Source organism: Lontra canadensis, unplaced genomic scaffold (genome assembly GCF_010015895.1).
Source record: "Lontra canadensis isolate GAN:19392208 unplaced genomic scaffold, GSC_riverotter_1.0 scaffold2, whole genome shotgun sequence".
In the NCBI taxonomy this organism is placed as follows: Eukaryota; Metazoa; Chordata; class Mammalia; order Carnivora; family Mustelidae; genus Lontra; species Lontra canadensis.
In genome coordinates this window covers 58164118-58183043 of record NW_022630996.1, presented here as the reverse complement: position 1 = coordinate 58183043, position 18926 = coordinate 58164118, and the positions used below count along the sequence as shown (strand labels likewise).

At 36.6% G+C, this 18926-nt stretch overlaps 1 protein-coding gene across 1 annotated transcript in view; it reads right to left on the bottom strand.

The window, feature by feature from the left end:
• The window catches only part of COL28A1 (collagen type XXVIII alpha 1 chain), a 146355-nt gene that overhangs the window by 85710 nt on the left and 41719 nt on the right, over nt 1-18926 (bottom strand). The window contains 5 exon segments of the mRNA XM_032874384.1: nt 2020-2088; nt 5131-5199; nt 8047-8115; nt 15067-15135; nt 16279-16347. Coding sequence (XP_032730275.1) covers nt 2020-2088; nt 5131-5199; nt 8047-8115; nt 15067-15135; nt 16279-16347 — 345 coding nt within the window.

Below are 18926 nucleotides of genomic sequence, written 5' to 3'. Positions count from 1 at the left end.
TAAACAGTTTAATAAAGCTAAGGTTATTATGAGAAGGAATCATAATGTTGTTATTAGAAAAAAATCTTACAATCATCTGTAAGTAACATGATACGCAACAAGGAACCAAAAAAATTCAGAGATCCATGCATATATGTGTGCACACATGTAAATGTGGTTATTTGTATTTTCACTCCAATTTATAACAAAGTTGAAGTGGTCAAGCCTCCAAACATTTCATGAAAATCTGCAGGTCCCTTGAGGCATATTAACAACATGTTCCTGAAAACAGGAGCTCCCCCAAAACAGATGAGTGGGGGAAATCATTTCTGTAAGAGAATTAAGAAGATCTAATAACAGTAATTCAATGGGTAAACATGTCAAATTAAGGATAAGAAGAAAAATGAATAACTACATAAACAGAGGTTACATTTAAGTAGGAATTAAATCATCTATCTTAAAAGGGCAAACAGATTCCTTTCTTGTTCAGAGTAGTTTAGAAATGATGCATTTTATTCAGTCTCCTATCCAGTAGGGGTCAGCTCCATATGGTCACGTCTACCTTAAAAATAATTTTCTCCTGGAAATTTGGAGAGAAAGAAGTAAGAACATAAAAGAAGTCAAAGAGATATTTTTTAAAGCTGAAGAACAACAACCCCCACCAAGAACCAGCATTAAAGGCAACAGGAAGTTGCAGGTGGGAGGTCCAGAATTTGCAGACCATCTGGAAAGATTTGGCTTTCTTTGAACCTCATTTTCAGCCCTATAGTGGTGACTCAGCCCCAGGACCACAAGACCTAGGACTGACCAGCCACTTCCAGGATCAGAATGTAAGCCTGGCTGAAATCAGCAAACAAACTGCAAAGTCTGAGACTGCCTGGTGCTATACTCAAATCACAATCCTTGCATAGTCAAAATATCCAGCTCTTAATTATTATCTAAACAGTTATATACAGACTTATCTTGGCTTTTCCTGCATCTTAATCCTCCTAATATATTACCACTAGGATCTCTATCAAGAGAAAGGCAATAGAAAAAGGAGAAATATCCAACTTTGCTGTTGCTTGGACTAACAACAACAACAACAAAAACACTAATTTCAAGATGGTTAGAAATAAACTCAGAGTTAATGTCAACAATGAGATTTGGAATTATCTCTCTCTCTCTCTCTCTCTCTCTCTTTTTAATCTTCTTTTCCCACTGTCCTAGATAAAAGAAGCACTATTCATTCTCTAGCAACAGAATAATTCACACCTTAATCATAAATCTTAGTCAAACTGTCTACTTTCTATGTAGGAGGAAAGTCAACATAAATTTGGATTTGTTCACCACTTTGATTAAACGAGATTCTGTAGGTAGATAGTACTGTTACATTATCTTTATATTATTTAGATCTAACAAAATTGCCCTTTTCCAAAAGTTATGGTCAGAAGATTTTGTAAGCAGTTGGAACCATGAATGTAGAGACATCCTTAGAGAGCTTTCCTTCTTTCTAAGAGAAGCCAATTGTCGTTGATAAACCTTATCTCTGATTTTCTTCCATTCAGTAACAGTGCCCTTTAAGTTCATTAGTTACCTCTGATTCTGGTCCTTGTTTTAAGTTTAATACTTTTTTTAGATTGGTCCATGGCTAGGGTGTGGGAAATACTACTCCCTTGCCATTGGAAGAGAGTGAGATTTAATCATTCGCAAAGCCTTAAGGGGAAAAGACACAAATCAACAGATAAATAAACCACTGCTCCTAAGGAAACCTAAAAATATAAAATCACTTTCAAACTCTTATCCTATTAATTAGGCATGAATGCTAAAAGTCACGGCCCCAAGAAACACACATTTTATTTTTTTAATCTTTGGAAGTTCTAAAAAATAAAATCCTACAGAATCATCTTTTCCTTCCCTACATTCACTTTTGGTTGTATATTCCATTGCAATTTGACTATCAAATACACTAATAGGTATTTGCAGGACTGGATTTCAGTGAACACCAGGACTGGGTCAGAGTTCTCTGTACTGAATGGAAAGAGAGAAAGCTCTGATTACCTGTTCCCCTTGACTCCCGATTCCAGGGATGCCCATTGGTCCCTGGGGTCCCACAGGTCCCAAATCCCCCTGTATAGAAAATAAATCAGAAATATAACAATAAATCTCATTCTTCCATATTTTGCTAATCTTGAATTATGCTAAATTAAAATCTATCTATACCATAAAAAGGTTCAACATAAAAAGTTAGAAAGCTCTGTTTCTTTACAGTTTGTAGTTCAAGTTTGCCAAAAGAGCGAATGAATATTTTCACTGTGTAGTCTTAACTGGTGAATATTTGGACCAGTTTATATTTATCAATCATTTTTCTCACAAGGACCAAAAATTCCCAAATGTTGTTATAATGACACAAACACTTCCTGTTAGGATTATAGTAGAAATATTTAAAAGTCTAATATTCATAGGGTCCAAGAAAGTCAGGACTTGAGAGAGAAATGTGTGACTATTTTCTGAATACCTTTTCCCCTCCACATCTTGCTAAAATACAGTTTAAAAATTAAGAAATTATCTAAGGTAAATGCAACAGAATTAAAGAATCTCACCTTTTCCTTCCATGTAAATTTGGGAAACAAAGTGAGAGTTATCAGTAAAAAGAACACTATCATTCATTCATTCTTTGTGTCTTTCAACAAATACTTGAGAGTGCCCATTATGTGCCAGGAAATCTTCCAAATGCTGGGGAAACAACAGTGACCTAAACAGCCAAAAATCTCTCTTTTCACAGAGCTTACATTTTAATAGGAAAAATCAGAAGATGGTTAACAAGATAAATAGATAAAAGAAGTAATATGTTGAATAAGGATACGTGCTAAGGAGAACAACAAACCAGGGAAAGTGGAGAAAGCTACAGTTTTGCTTAAATAAGCCGGACAGGGATGGCCTCACTGAGGAGAGGGAAAGAACCAGGTAGAATCACAGAGGAAAAGCACTTTAAGCAGATCTAACATCCAGTGCGAGAACGACACCTAGCACATCTCAGAAGAGCAAAGAGACAAAGAGATGCATATTTTAATTTTTATATTTTGAAGAAGTTTCCATGCCCAACATGGGGTTTGAACTCACAGCCCTGAGATTAAGAGTCATGTGCTCTACCAACTGAGCTAACCAAGCATCCCAGACATTTAAACGTCAGTTGTATTTAGGCTCCATCAGGATCCATGAACTTGTTCTTAAACAGCTGGACAGTAAAGATTTTATTCTTGAGGGCAATACTAAGATCTCTATCATAAGTCATGAACACTGCTTTGGTCAAGCAAAAGCAACCACAGACAATATCTAAATGCACAGATGTGCCTGCATTCTAAAAACACTATTTCTGGGGCACCTGGGTGGCTCAGTGGGTTAAGCCTCTGCCTTCAGCTCAGGTCATGATCCCAGGGTCCTGGGATTGAGCCCCGCATCTGGCTCTCTGCTCAGCAGGGAGTCTGCTTCCCCTCCCCCACCCCTGTCTGCCTCTCTGCCTACTTGTGATCTCTGTCTGTCAAATAAATAAAATCTTTAAAAAATAAATAAAAAATAAAAACACTATTTCTAAGAATAACAGCCAGCCCCATGGTTTGCCAATGCCTGGGCTAAATAAATGTTTTTACGAACAAAACCGTATCATTAGATCTTACTTCACATAATATTAGAGGAGCCTGGGTGGCTCAGTCTGTTAAGCATCTGACTCTTAATCTCAGCTCATGTATTGATCTTAGGATCATGAGTTTCAGCCCTGCGTTGTGCTCTCTGCTTAGCATGGAACCTGGAGAAAAGAAAGAAAGAGAGAGAGAGAAAGAGAGAAAGAAAGAAGGAAAGAAAGAAAGGAAGAGAGAGAGAGAGAGAGAGAAAGAAAAGAAAAAAGAAAGAGAGAGAGAGAGAGAAAGGAAGGAAGGAAGGAAAGAAGGAAGGAAGGAAGGAAGGAAGGAAGGAAGGAAGGAAGGAGCGAGCAAGCAAGCTGATCCCGTCATTAAGACATGCCCTGGAATATGCCTCTTAGTGTTTTACTTTGTGTCATCCCCAGTCTAAATAAATATCTTAGAAGGAAAAATGTACCAGACTCAAGTTCTAGTTCAGAGCTGGATTATTCTGATTCAGAATTGGATTGTGTGTCACATGGCAGGCCCTGTGCTTAATGTTTTTCATGCTTTATCTCACTCAGTCCTCACAAGAACCCTCTGAAAACAAGCATCCCTATCTTCCAGATGAGGTTAAGTACCTTGTATCACACAACCATTAGATGACAAGGGCAAGATTCAAGTTCACTCTTTCTGACTCCAGAACCCACTCATAACCACTATTCTGCAAATATTCAATGAACACATAAGAAGGATCCTCTTTTATGCATTATTATATACATTTAAGATCTGTATCAAGACCACTTCTTTGTGTTTTACTAATTACGTATTATTCTAATATAATATAATGTGATGATATGCTTAGGGATTAACATATAAATGACTCCAAATGGATATGAGGTCTAACAGCATCCAATCCAAAGTCAACCCCTACCTTCTTAGACATGTCCCCAAATCACCTAACAAAAGCCCAAATCCTATAAAAGAAATCTTTCATCTTCTTACTGAGTAGTGATGGGTTCCCCATAGCATGTGGTCTCCCTCACAGCAATGAATCTATAAACCTAACTTTGTTCAACTAAGGTGGATCCTTTTGGTCCTTATTAGAGAGCATCAGTGCTAGCTTTCTTGAATAAGTCCTCCTATTTTAGTCCCATTTAAGGTAATATTTTTTGAGCAAACATCTAAGGATGGACATACACGTTCTGTAATGGGGTCAAGCCAATACATTTTTTTAAAAACTACTTTCTTTACTCAGAAGAGGTCTGTTTTGCTATTGTTCAACTTTAAAGCTGCTTAGCTGAAGATAGTTTTGCTGGAAGTCAAAAACCCAAATAAATGAGACATGACTGTAAGTAAACACGAAGGAATATTTTCAATTGTAATTCATCCTACATAATAATATACCTTGCATATACTTGATTTATAATTAACTGGATACCTGTGTGATACAGTCATTAGGCTGAATACAGTCCATAAATGTAAATGCATAAAGAACATTGGACATAAATAATTTTATTGGCATCTTTCCTATTGTATGCTCTATATGCAGTACCTTGTCCCCTTTGATTGACAGGCCTTGTAATCCTTGTGGGCCAATTGGTCCTTCAGAGCCTTTTTCACCCTGAAAGTGTGTGGGAGAAATATCAGCATATTAATAAAAGTCAGGATTTAAAAAATAGTTGAAGCATCAAAAGCATCCAAATTCACTGCTCATTACAAATGGATAATTCTAGCTGACCCAAACATTTGTAACTTGCAAAAAATATATAGTTTTAATACTCCTAGATAGGAAAGAATCTGTCCAAACAGAATACATACACAGCATCACTAAAGTTGGAAAAGAGCTCCATTCCTGATAGAAATATCTGGAAATGGGGGACCTAACTAATTGTATTGTACAACAAACTGAATCAATTCTCCATTTCCTTAACACTGCTTGACTAGATTCATCACAGAATGAAAATTTTCTCTCATATTAGCATATGAACTAATACTTGCTAATATTGAGTTACTCACTCAATGTTTTATATCATACTTTATAAATGTTCTTTGAAAATTTGGTTTTAAAACAATTCATAGAAAATCTTCTAGGAAGTTCCCTTAAGTCACACAACCTATGTGAATAGCTCTGGTTGTAATGTAATCTCAATGAAGTCATGACATTATCTGCATTTGTGTGAAAAGTAAACCATATAATTAATTAGGAACAGCATTCATTTCATGAGTTTATTTAAACCTAGAGTAAAATCAGAGAACACTTGCAAGAAACCTAGGAAAATGGAAAATATACCTTTAAGTACCACTTTACTCGTAACTTATTCACTTCGGCTCTACATCATTGGAAAGTAACTTCAAATAGCACATAGAGAAAATGCCCATTGACCCTGCTGGATGGGGAATGAAGTATTGTGACTAATGGGTTCTTCTGATAATTACCATAGAGTATAATCACATAAGTTGACCCTAAAGTAACACTGAATATAATGGATTCTTTCTGTGATGAGATGCAGGGCGGTGCAGTGCTGTGGGTTATTATGAGTGAGACTGTGTTATTATGACGTATAGTTGAACCTGTCACTAAGACTCGCCCTCAGTCGCTTCTTAGTCTTTCGCTTATTCACTTCTCATTTACTTATTTATGTTAATTATTTATGTTACTTATTTATGTCCTCACAGGTTATAAAGAGAAATAACCTTGGCTATTTGAATTTCCCAGGTTGTTTTGACTACACATAAACAGAAATTTATTATATGACACACACACACACAAAAAAAAATCCTTAAGAAATTATGTATTTAAAAACACTGAAATGTAGCACTAACTGCTGGCCTGTCTTCTGATAGTGACTCTCTGGTTAGGTCAGGGCATTTGGACTGTCCCCTTTATCCTACAGATTATTCCCTTTGATGATGACAAATTAAAGTTATTCAGTTAACAAGGGCCTCTTTTAAAATCCAAGCCCGTAGTCATTCACAGCTTAGTATAAATTAGGTTTTAACTAATTGATCTCCCTGTAGTCGAGATTCAGGTTTCTCACAGAATTCATATTCTATATGGATCATGGCTGAAGAGGATAAGAATGAGATGATATTTTAGAGCATGAGGATGGCGGGAGAAGGCCAGATCTTAGTGACCTGACCAAATGGCTGGAGTAAAAGTTCTTAGACACTTAGAAAACAGCATGTGCCTCTCAGGGCAGTGTGTGTGTTCACATGCACATGTGTTTGGGAGAAAGAATTTAGAAAAGAAGGGAAAAGGACCGCAAAATGTATTCTTGCTTACTCTGAAATGTTGTTGATGCTGCCCAAAGTGTCTTGGAAAATCATTTCCTGTGTGGTCTTTGGTAGATGTGGGGAACCAGCCCAGACCATAGGTCAGCAAAGTACAGCCCTGACAGATACCACATTGCTCACACAGCCTAAATTATTTATCATCTGGCCCTTTACAGAATAAGTTTGCCAACCTGGTCCAGAGGAACTTGAGTGCCCAGAATTATACATGGGAAGCAGTAAAAACATTTAAATCCTCAATTGCCAGGTAAAAGGTATGTTTCTCACAGCATTTTGCCCCTTATGATAACAAGGTAATTCCTATTCTGTCCTCCCACCTGTATTTCCTTCTTATTATACTAATGACAATATGATTACAAACTGGTTTATTAGTTTCTTATCTGTGTTTCACAAAACAAAGCGGTGAGGAAACTTCAGGCATTGCTATGCTCCGTAACGTTTCTTCTGGACACAAAGATACTACTTATCACTATGATTTAAGGACTACAAAGTAAGAGAGATTTCTCCTTTCATAGACCATAATTATATGAGGTAAAAGTCTGCCACATAGTTATTTATAACTGCAAATTTCACTGTAGTTTCATGTTAAGGGAAAGGTACATATTCCTTTATTTAATGGGGTGAAGATGGTCAAGAAAATACTTACTTCTGATAATTGGCTAGGACAAAGTTTTTTTTTTTAATTTTTTATTTTCTATAAACATAAACATATAATATATTTTTATCCCCAAGGGTACAGGTCTGTGAATCGCCAGGTTTACACACTTCACAGCACTCACCATAGCACATACCCTACCCAATGTCCATAACCCCACGCCCCTCTCCCAACATCCCTCCCCCCAGCAACCCTCAGTTTGTTTTGTGGATTAAGAGCCACTTATGGTTTGTCTCCCTCCCGATCCCATCTTGTTTCATTTATTCTTCTCCTACCCCCTTAACCCACATTGCATCTCCACTTCCTCATATCAGGGAGATCATATGATAGTTGTCTTTCTCTGATTGACTTATTTCGCTAAGCATAATACCCTCTAGTTCCATCCACGTTGTCACAAATGGCAAGATTTCATTTCTTTTGATGGCTGCATAGTATTCCATTGTAGGACACAGTTTTTTAAAGTTGGAAATCATGACCATGCAAGGCAAAGCATTTTTATCATAGTACAGAAGGTATTGTTACCTTTGGCCCTGGAAATCCTTCTCCTGGTAATCCCCTCTCTCCTGGTGCTCCCTCAGGACCACGGGGACCCTGTGTAGAAGAGGGAATGAGGAGCAGGAAAAGAGAGAGAAAGAGAGAAGGGGGGGGCAGCGAGAGAAAGGAGAAGGAAGGAAGAGAGGAGTGGTTATATTTTGGTTCACACTGGATGCGGTGATATAGTCCTACTTAAGTTATTAGTGGGAATCCTTCTAGTAAACTCCACACTGATTAGTGGAATCATAGAGTGGTGAAGAATAATATTCCCGTTACATAGCTCATTCCACTTAATTAGCACAAGATGTTCTATTCTGGTGTCCTCAAATTAGAGGAAAATGGGAATTAAGCGATGCTTCAGAATAAGGATTAGGAGATAAATCCTCTGAGGAAAGTCTAAAAATCTAGGTCTGTGTGGTCTGGACAAGGATGCAGAGTGATTAAATAATTGAAAAGTATCAGGGGAGCTCTGTGAAGAAATCAGTGCACAGCTGCTTGAAAGCACTGAATTCTGTTTACACATCTTTAATTTCTATCCTGATACATTTGGATTCAAACTTGAATTCTTTCAAGGACTGCTGGACTCTGCTGGAGGTTTATGTGCAAATGGGAATCTTGATAGCATCATTCAGGGGCAGCACGGTTTTCGATCTCAGGGATTCAAATTAAGAAATTCAGGTAACTTGCTCAGAAGGGCACTCAGGAAGGTGACAGCTTCCCACAGAAGGAAAGAAAAACAAGAGTCTTGGGCTTTGAAGTGGACAGGCAGGAAACATACTAGTTGAAAAATAAAAGACAACAGCAAGATATTCACTTGAAGTAGGAATTTTAAAAAGGCTACAAATTCTCCCTCTCTTTATTCTTGGCCAGAAGGTCACAAAGCAAAGAAAGAAAGAAAGAAAGAAAGAAAGAAAGAAAGAAAGAAAGAAAGAAAGAAAGAAAGAAAGAAAGAAACTAACTAACAAGAATCTTAGAAGCACAAACTGGAGATTTTCCTCTGAGGGATCTAAAAAGATATTTAGGGTTTGCTTGGCATGGAAGTGAACCTAAGATGATATAAAGTCTACTGAGTTGCCCAGAAACTCCAAAGCCAGCACACTGCAGACACTCTAAACGATCTGGGGCTCAATATGCAATAATCCAGGGTAATTTGAGAGGTAATTTCTCAGGAGATCTTGTAGCAGACGTAGACTGCAACATTTGTTAATCAGTGACCGATCATAGTTTTAGATATGTAAACAAGAAAGCTAATTGTATCCCATGTTAATTTTTTTGCCTTTCCCTAAATATTATATATTTTAAAGACAGTCTTCTTCAGTATTTATGCATTACCCATTTCATAAAAACTTTAATTAAAGGAAAAAGCTGACATTTAATTCCATTTAAATTGCTATGGTGATGGGAAACATAGCTTTTAACAACCCAAGACCTTCATCAAAGCACTAATATCCATGACAGCTTGCTCTAAAGTTAGAGAGATTAACTAGCGGAAAAATAAATATAAGCAGGAAAACTAGATTGCAAACTAAAAAGGCAAGTGCCTAGTTAACACCATGTAATTTAACAAAAATAATTGACAAATTATTCCTCTTTCCCAATGATAAAACGAATGAAAATAACACAATTTGCATTAAATGCAAAGAAGTCTTTTTCCAGTTCACTCAATTTTTTTTTTCCCATTCATTCAGCAAATGCCTAGTGGGTGCAAGGCACTGTGCTAAGTTCTAGGAACGGCAGATAGACCTGCTCCTTTGTCTCACAGAGCTTACAGTCTTTCATGGTAATTGAGAGCATATTATGATGGTGTCATATGGACCAGGGTTCAAGTCCAGGTCTGTTGTGTGTTAGCAGCGTGATCTCCAACAAAGAATTAAATCTCTCTAAAGTTCAGCATCCTTGTGATAATGGTGGTAACAATAGCACCTACCTAAAGCACAGGTGTTAATACGAGGGGTAAATCAGAGAGACTTAAAGCTCTTACATACTGAGAACTCAATAAATATCGGCTATCACTGTCAAAATTACTTTACTTGAATCTTTTGATTGCCAAGAATGTCCTTTCAGGGCATGTTTATGAATAGGGTAGCCTCAGAGTGAATGGTTTATGGGAGGCAATACGGCAACATGGAGAATGGCTGCTGCACAGCAAAAACACCAAACTCTCCCTCCATCCCTGCATTTGTAGAGTCGACCAGCCAAGGTGAGAGAGAAGACAATGGTGGCTTGGAGGAGCCGTGTGTTTCACACTGTTGAGAACAGAGAACTAATGCTCATGAGCAATCACTTAAAGGCATTTAAAAAAAGCAGTGAATCAAGGTTTAATTACTATGAACTGTAGGAGTAATGTCCCACATCATCAGTACGTTCTCATATTTTCCAGCTGAACAGAAGGGAAGATGAGAAAGGGCAGGTACTTGGGGTGGATACTACGGGATTCTTTTTAAAAGACAGAAATGCTTCCATAAAAAATGCACGGAGTCCTTTTCAAAAGTTGTGAGAAGCAATCATAATTATGGCAGACTTATCTGACTACTCACGAATGCCTCTAATTAAAAAAAAAAAACAAACAAACTGGAAACCACTTAAAATCATTCAAACAAACAAAAAGAACTTTCAGCAGAACCTTTTTTAGTCCCAAAGTAAGTCTTTATGTTACTTCTTCTTTTTTTTTTTTTTGAAGATTTTATTTATTTATTGGACAGAGAGAGATCACAAATAGGCAGAGAGGCAGGCAGAGGGGGTGGGGGAAGCAGGCTCCCTGCAGAGCAGGGAGCCTGATGTGAGGCTCGATCCCAGGACCCTGGGATCATGACCTGAGCTGAAGGCAGAGGCTTAACCCACTGAGCCACCCAGGCGCCCCTCTTTATATTACTTCTAAGTAATTAAAAACTTGCAATGTCAGGTTTTTATTATGACAGTTTGGTGCAAAACATTTTCATACTTTGCTTGTGATCTGCCCCACCTTTGTTATGATTTCAGTTCCCAATTAAACCACAGGCATCACAGTGTCACTCTGAGTTGTATAATTGTGGCTTGGAGAGTAAACAAACAAGAACTCCATGTTCTGGCAGTACTGAGAAAACTCTCTAGCTACAAACAAAAAGGAGAGCAATACAAATTTTTCTTTAACACGAATTTTAAAGGCATACTGGAAGCCCAAAAATAAATAAATAAATAAACAAATAAAGGCACCCTGGGGTGGTATGCATAGAAGCTGATGCTTGGGGCTGCCCTGGGTGGAAGAGTGTGGTTGTGTGGCAGAAATACATCGAGAAAATCTAAGAGGGTGAACCAGGAACAAGAATTTTGGCTCACTCCATGGAAAGTAAGGAGAGATTTAAAGCTGAGATTAAAGCTCATAAACCTAGGCTCTATGCTGGGCATACAGCCTGCTTAAGATTCTCTCTCTCCCTCTGTACCACACTACCCCTGTGCGCATGCTTGCGTGCGCTCTCTCTCTCTCTCTCTCTCAAAAAGTCTATGGTCAGTGCATTATTCTTAGGATTAGGTGCCAATATAGATGATATCTTAAGCATGTTAGCTAGGAAGACGTATGTTAAAAGTTCAATAACCTAGGTGGCTTTGTTGGTTAAGCATCTGACTTCGGCTCAGGTCATGATCTCAGGATCCTGGGATCCAGCCCCACATGGGCCATATCAAGCCCCACATGGGCTGCATTGGCCCCCACAGTGGGCTCAGCGCTCAGCAGGGAGTCTGCTTGTCCCTCTGCCTCTCCCACACCTTGTGCACATGTGCTCTCTCTCTCTCAAATAAACAAATAATACCTTTTTTAAAAAAGTTCAATAACTGTATATACATACATGTAGATATATGTATATATATGTGTGTATATAAAAACACACACATGTATAATACATATGTGCTTTCTAATCAGATTTTTAAAATATTGACTTTTGAGAGCAATTTATACAATCTCAGTATAAATCCTTCATCAGATATGTGGTTTGCAAATACTTTTTCCTGGTTGGTAGCTTGTCTTTTCAACCTTTTAACAGAGTCATAGGACAAACATTTCTCATTTTTCAGGAGTCCAACTAATCAACTTTTTTCTTTTTTGGATCATGTTTTTCATAATATGTCCAAGAAATCCACCAAGCTGCAGGTCCCAAAGATTTTCTCTTATGTTTTATTCAAAAGTTTCATAGTTTTACATTTCACATTTAAGTCTGTGAGCCATTTTGAGTTAATTTTTTATAAAATGTGTGTGAAACTTACTTAAATTGAGGTTCATTTTCTTGGTGTATGGATATCCAACCGATCCAGCACTATTTGCTGAAAAAGTTATCCTTTCTCCATCGAATTATTTTTGCACCTTTATCAAAAAATCAGTGTGTGGTCTGTATCTGGATTCTCTATTCTATTCCACTGATCATATTTCTATGATCTACCAGAACTGCACAATCTTGATTACTACAGGGATGTGAATAAAATACTTTCCTCAAATTTATTCTTTTTGCAAAATGTTTTTAACTATTCTAATTCCTTTGACTTTCCATATAAAACTTAAAATAACCTTTTCTGTATCTATACAAAATTTTACTAGAACATTTAAAAGACTTACATTAAACCTTATATCGATTTAAGGAGATTGACAGCTTTATGATATCACGTATTCAATCCATGAACATGGTGTGTCTCTCAATTTATTAAATATTCCTTTATATCATTCACTAGTGCTTTGTAGTTTTTAGGATACAAGTCCTACACATGTTTTATTAGATTTTCACCCAAATATTTCTATTTTTTAATAACTATAAATGCTATTTCATTTAAAATTTTTATTTCTAAGTGTTACTAGAGTATAGAAATAAAATTGATTTTGTTTGTTCTTTCTATATGTGGAGTTGGTTTGGCTTTTTTGTTTTTAAGGCTCCACATACAAGAGAGAGCAAATAGTATTTGCTTTTCTCCGACTTCTTTCAGTTAGTATAATGTCTTCAGAGTCCATCATGTTGTTGCAAATGGCAAGACTGCATTCTTTTTTATGACTAAATAGTAAACCATTATATATTTTTATATATATATATACACATACATATATAAAATTATATCTATATCCAATAGTATTCAATTATATATATTTTATCTCTCTCTCTCTCTCTCTCTCTATATATATATATATATATATATATCTCAATTTCTTTATCTACTTATCCATCAATGAACATTTAGTCTGATTCCCTATATTGGCTATTATGAATAGCAATGAACATGGGAGTGCATAAATATTTTCAAGTTAGTGCTTTTATTTTCTTTGAATAAATACCCAAAAGTGGAATGGCTGGATCATATAGTAATTCTATTTTTAATTTTTGAAGAACCTCCATATTGTTTTCCACAGTAGCTATACAAATTACATTTCCACCAACAATCATGAGGGGTCCCTCTTCTTCACATCCTCAGCAACACTTGTTATTCTTGTATTTTTGATAATAGCCATTCTAACAGGTATGAAGTGATACCTCATTTTGATTTTGGTTTGCATTTTCTTGGTAACTAATGATGTTGAGCATCTTTTCATGTACCTGTTGGTCATCTGTACACCTTTGCAAAATATCTATTTGAGTCTTCTGCCTGATTTTTAATTGAATTTTGTTATTGTTATTATTGAGTTGTATGAGTTCTTTATGTATTTTGGATATTTTCAGATATATGATTTGAAAATATTTTCTACCATTCAGTAGATTGTCTTTACATTTTATTGAGGGTTTTCTTTGATGTGCAGAAGCTTTTTAGTTTGATGTAGTCCCAACTTGTTTATTTTTTATTTTATTCCTTTTACTTTGGGTATTTAAGACATCATTGCTAAGACCTATATCAAGGAGCTTACTGTTTAAGTTTTCTTTTAAGAATTTTATAGTTTCAGGTCTTACATTCAAGACTCAAATCTATTTTGAGTTAATTTTTGTATATGGTATAAGATAGTGGTCCAGTTTACCCAATACCACTTATTTAAGTAAGACTCTCCTTTCCCCATTGTATATTCTTGGCTTCTTTGTTGTAAATTAATTGACAATACATGTATGATTTCACTTCTGGGCTCTCTGTTCCATTAGTCTGTGTCTGTTTTTGTGCCAATACAATACTCTTCTGATTGCTATAGCTTTGTAGTATATGTAGAAATCAGGAAGTATGACGCCTCCACTTTTGTTCCTCTTTCTCAAGGTTGCTTTGGGTATTCATGTTCTTTTGTGGCTCTATACAAATTTTAAGGTTGTTTGTGCTGTTCCCATGAAAAATGCCATTGGAATTTTGATAGAAATTCCATAGAATCTGTAGATTGTTTCAGGTAGTATGGACATTTTAACAATATTAATTCTTCTGATCCAATCCAGTTGTTTTTGTATGTATCTCAGTGAGTAACTTACTGTTCTTTTCTGAGAGAAAAATTATTACTTGAAAAGTTAAGAGCATTTCTATACTAGGATAGTCATGTTTTATTCATTTCTTCTTCAGATCCCTTTTGATAGAAACACTTTCATTCTCTTCTGCAAAAATAGTGAACTTTACAGGTACATAGGCTAGAAGCTGCAAATAACACAGGTATTACCTGTCTACCTTCATCAGTCCTAGCTTGAGAGTATACTCATAAGCTAGGTAATGAGCAATGTCCTTATTCTCAATGATTTTCTCATGGCTCCAGGAAAGTCGGTACAAAGTATAGACCTTAGACCTAAATCCAGTTCTCCTACCCCCCAGGAGATTTTGACACATGAGATCTCTTTTCTTCTTGGACAAGCTGATTAATCTTGTAAAAGATTTCAGTAAGAGACAGCCAGTTGTACATATCATGTGTGTGTGTGTGGGGGGGTTCTATTTCAAGTGTTATGAAAAATAACACTTGGATCTAGCCCTTGCATAATTATTGTCTTTTGTTATCCCAAAAGATGCAACATGGGCTTAATTTAACCATTTAGTCTAAGCACAAAGGGCACATAAGAACTGTATTTGTCCTTTTTATTCCATCTAGAGTTTCTTGCTACTTACTGTCTGGCCTGGCTCCCCAATGCCAATAGGTCCTGGAGCTCCTGTTCTTCCTTCCTGACCTCTTTCCCCCTAAGAGAAATAAATAATCAAATGAAAGTTTGAGTTTTTAGATAAAGTATATACATAGCACAAGATACTCTGGAGATTTCAACAAAGATATATTCCAAAATACTCAAGCTTTTCACATTCATAAAGATAAAAAAAAAACATTCTGGAGGAGGAGAAATAGCTTGAATTTAAGTGAACAAATTACTCTAAAATGCTCATCATCCCCTCTTGTGTAAGGGCAATACACCAAGTTTAGCTTTCAGAAACTATTGTGTGTGTAGCAATTGGCAGGCTGGACTGCATTAGATTCCTTTGAGTTCACTGAGAGGACCAAGCTAACAAAGCTTGTGCTGTTCCCTGCTCCTCTCACCACCATCCTGGATTGCCACCTCTCCTGTTCCATTTTATCCCTCCTTTCAGTTCCGTTTCATCCTTGGTCTCTTTCAGAATCTTTGTCCAATTGTTCTGCCAATATGACTCCACCTTCCCTGGAGTCTCAGCATGCTTATTGTTTCAACGTTATCCATGGTGATACTTGATGATACCAGAATAGCCTTTTTTGTACTGCTCTCTGTCTTAGTCCTGCATTGAAGTCTTACTGTCCCAATGACGTAGAAAAGCCATTTAAAGTAAGCACTTATACTCTGTGACATCCTGCATGATACACCCAGAGTACTCTGGGGTGTTGGGTGTCGTTGCACTTTCTAGTTCCCTACAAACCTTTCTATCAACACCTACCTCTTCAGTGTTATGTCTTTCTGGTTTCTGCCCCCTTTCTGCTTCTTTAACATGAACAGGTGATAGTTCATATGTTAACATATTTCACATCCCAATATCACTTTTGCATTTGCATTTTGCATTTAAATTTAACATTTAAATTCCATGAAAACGCAACAGAACTAGATGTATGTTGGTGAGAGGGTGGGCATTTGGAGGCAAAACAAACTTTTCATTTCCATCAAATAAAAAAAATACATAAATACATTGATTATTCTTGTGGTAACTGCCCCAGTGTCCAAGCCAACCACCCAGACTATAAATACCTTCTACAGGCAGCCTCCTTGTCTCTAGAGGGCAAAGCTGAGTAGAGTTCACATCACAGCTTCCCCAGCCCCTGCAATAAATTCAGTACTTATCAATGGGGAAAAAGACAAGAATTGTTACCTTAATTCCTTGCTGTCCAACACCAGGGGCTCCTGGAGGACCATAAGGACCAGGGGGACCTGGTTCACCCTGGAGGAAGAAACAGTTATGCATTAGGTCAACTCAACAGTATTTGTTCAACAGCTCTTAGATATATAGTGATGCTGTAGGAGCTTTGAGGGCAACAGTGAAATCTAGGATGTGTCACGGCCCTCAAATTGCTTACAATCCAGCTGGAAGGACAATATAGACCCAGGATTGAATTAACCATTGCACACAGTGGGCACAATATCTAGGGTCCATGAAAATGTTTCCATATTGATGTTTAAAATCAGAATAAAAATTTTTAAAAAATAATAAATATATAACAATGAATCCAGTCTGTATCAAATTTGTCTTTCTGCCAACACAGTAGTAATACATAATTTTTAACATTGTTTTATGGAGAAAGAAGCCCACAAAAACAAAAGTTTTAGGGTCCTGCAGCCCTCACTTGTATGCTCAACAGGTCTTTATTATGTGCTTCTGACAGACACCTTTGTTTCCTACCCAATGACCATCCCCTTTCCTCTTTCTTTTCCTGCTATTAGAAACCTGAGCTGTTCACATCAATAGAAAGGTAGTCTTTACACTCAGGGCTGTAGGATGAATGATAATTGGTTCCATGCAAGTCTAGAATCTCCTTTCCTTTGCCCCTGGCTGGCCTTGTGGCTCAGTTCAACAAATGAGATATGGGGACGTTATTCGGTGCAAAGAGAAAGTTTTACCTCTGCCTCTTCTTTGCTAGTTGGAGATATGATAGCTATCTTGTAACCACGAGATAACAGTCTCTCAGATGACTGCCAACCATTGTAGAGGACTATGCAGAAAAACATTTTGAAGTGTCCTAGCTCCGGGAAACCTCACTGAACTTAATCAAACAAAACCTCATTGAGCTACCTACCTTCAAATCTTCTGTTTACTAAACAACAAGAACTCTTATGGTATAAGCCACAATTAATGAAGATGTCAGTTACAAGAAGCCAGAAGTATTTTCAGTTAATAGTCTGCTATGTGGCAGGCCCATCCTAGAATTCAAGCATCACAGAACTAAATGAGACGGAAGCACTCAAACTTCTACATTTCATAGGTGAGGAACCTGAGTCCCAGAGAGGTTATGTGGCCTGCCCAAACTCACACCTCAATATCACCCACAGGTACATGGCAGGTTTCTCAAATTTCCAGTCATGTGGCATGTTGATAGGAGAAAGGAGAGTGATTATTGATTACAGTTTCTTTTTTTTTTTAATTTTTTCTGTTTACCAAAATAATACACCTTCATTACAGAAAATTTGCCATATATTGAAAAACATGCACACAGAGAAAATTTTAAATTATCTATCTATAACTACTACTAATTTCTGGTGCATTTCCTTCTAGTTCTTTATGTACACACATACCTCTAATTTATGTGAAGGAAGATTTCTGAATACTCTCTTGTTTGAGTTAATGAATCCTTGGTATTTAAATTTTCATCCAACTTAGAGATTTCTCTTCATCCTTATATTAAGCAACAGTGAAATGAAATAAGAAGTTGAGACAAACCTTCTCCAGATTGAGGGGAACAAAAGAATTTTTACCAATGTTAAAGCCTCAGTTTTCCCTGGAGGCTTGTGTTTTTGAAGAGGACTCTTAGTAATGTCCTGTTGATATGGTAAGGGCATTACTTTAAGGAAGTCTGTGGACTTTATTCAGTTACAAAGGGGAAAGAGAAGGGTCAGAGTCAAATCAGCTCCCCAAAAGATATGCCCAGGCTCAAAATTAGAACAAAGAAAACCTGTCTCAAAATCACTTGATTATGAGTTTAGGACACCTTGGAACTTGGGTGAATTGGATCTAAAGTTACCTTCAGTTCATTCTTTTAAGTATAAGTCAATCTGGTAGATAAATCAACTTGAATTTTCTTTTTAAAATTCAAAGTTGTACTTATTTTTCTATATATGTTAAATTTTCTGGAGAAGCCAGATAGTTGCCCTTCTTCTTTTTCACATGTTCTTGGCCATGGACTTTCTCCACAAATAATATCAGACATAAAGATTCTCCCAAATGTGAAGCTGTTTTCTTGATCTCAAAGTTTAATGCTAGAGAATATTTAGTTTCCTAATTTAGATTCCAAATTTTCACTTCAAAGAAAGGTTTCCTTATAATTTCCTATGCCACAGTCTTGTCAGTTATATTGCGTGTGGGTGACTGCTTCCATCGCTCAAGGAACACCAAGCACTTACTCTGTAACCAGTAATGAAGTAAATACAGAGAAGTTTATGACATCACCCCTAACCTCAAAGGACCAGTTTAAGAGATAAAACACACCATTAAAATAATAATAACACAAGGCCTTAAGTTCCTTATTGTATTCATTTCCTGTCCCTTTTATATTAGTTTGGTTCTGTAATGGATCAGAGGCTTTTAAGTATTATATTATATTATATTATATTATATTATATTATATTATATATACATAGTATATATTTGGAGGAGAGTTTGAGTTTTTTAAGTAGTGGAAGCTCTGCCCTACTTAGTATTTTTCTGTATGCTTGATCTAAAACAAACAAGAGCACAGGTTGGTGAGAAGTTTTCCTCTAAATATGGACAAGGAACTGGTTCTTTTGTTAACTTGAAATATGTTAATC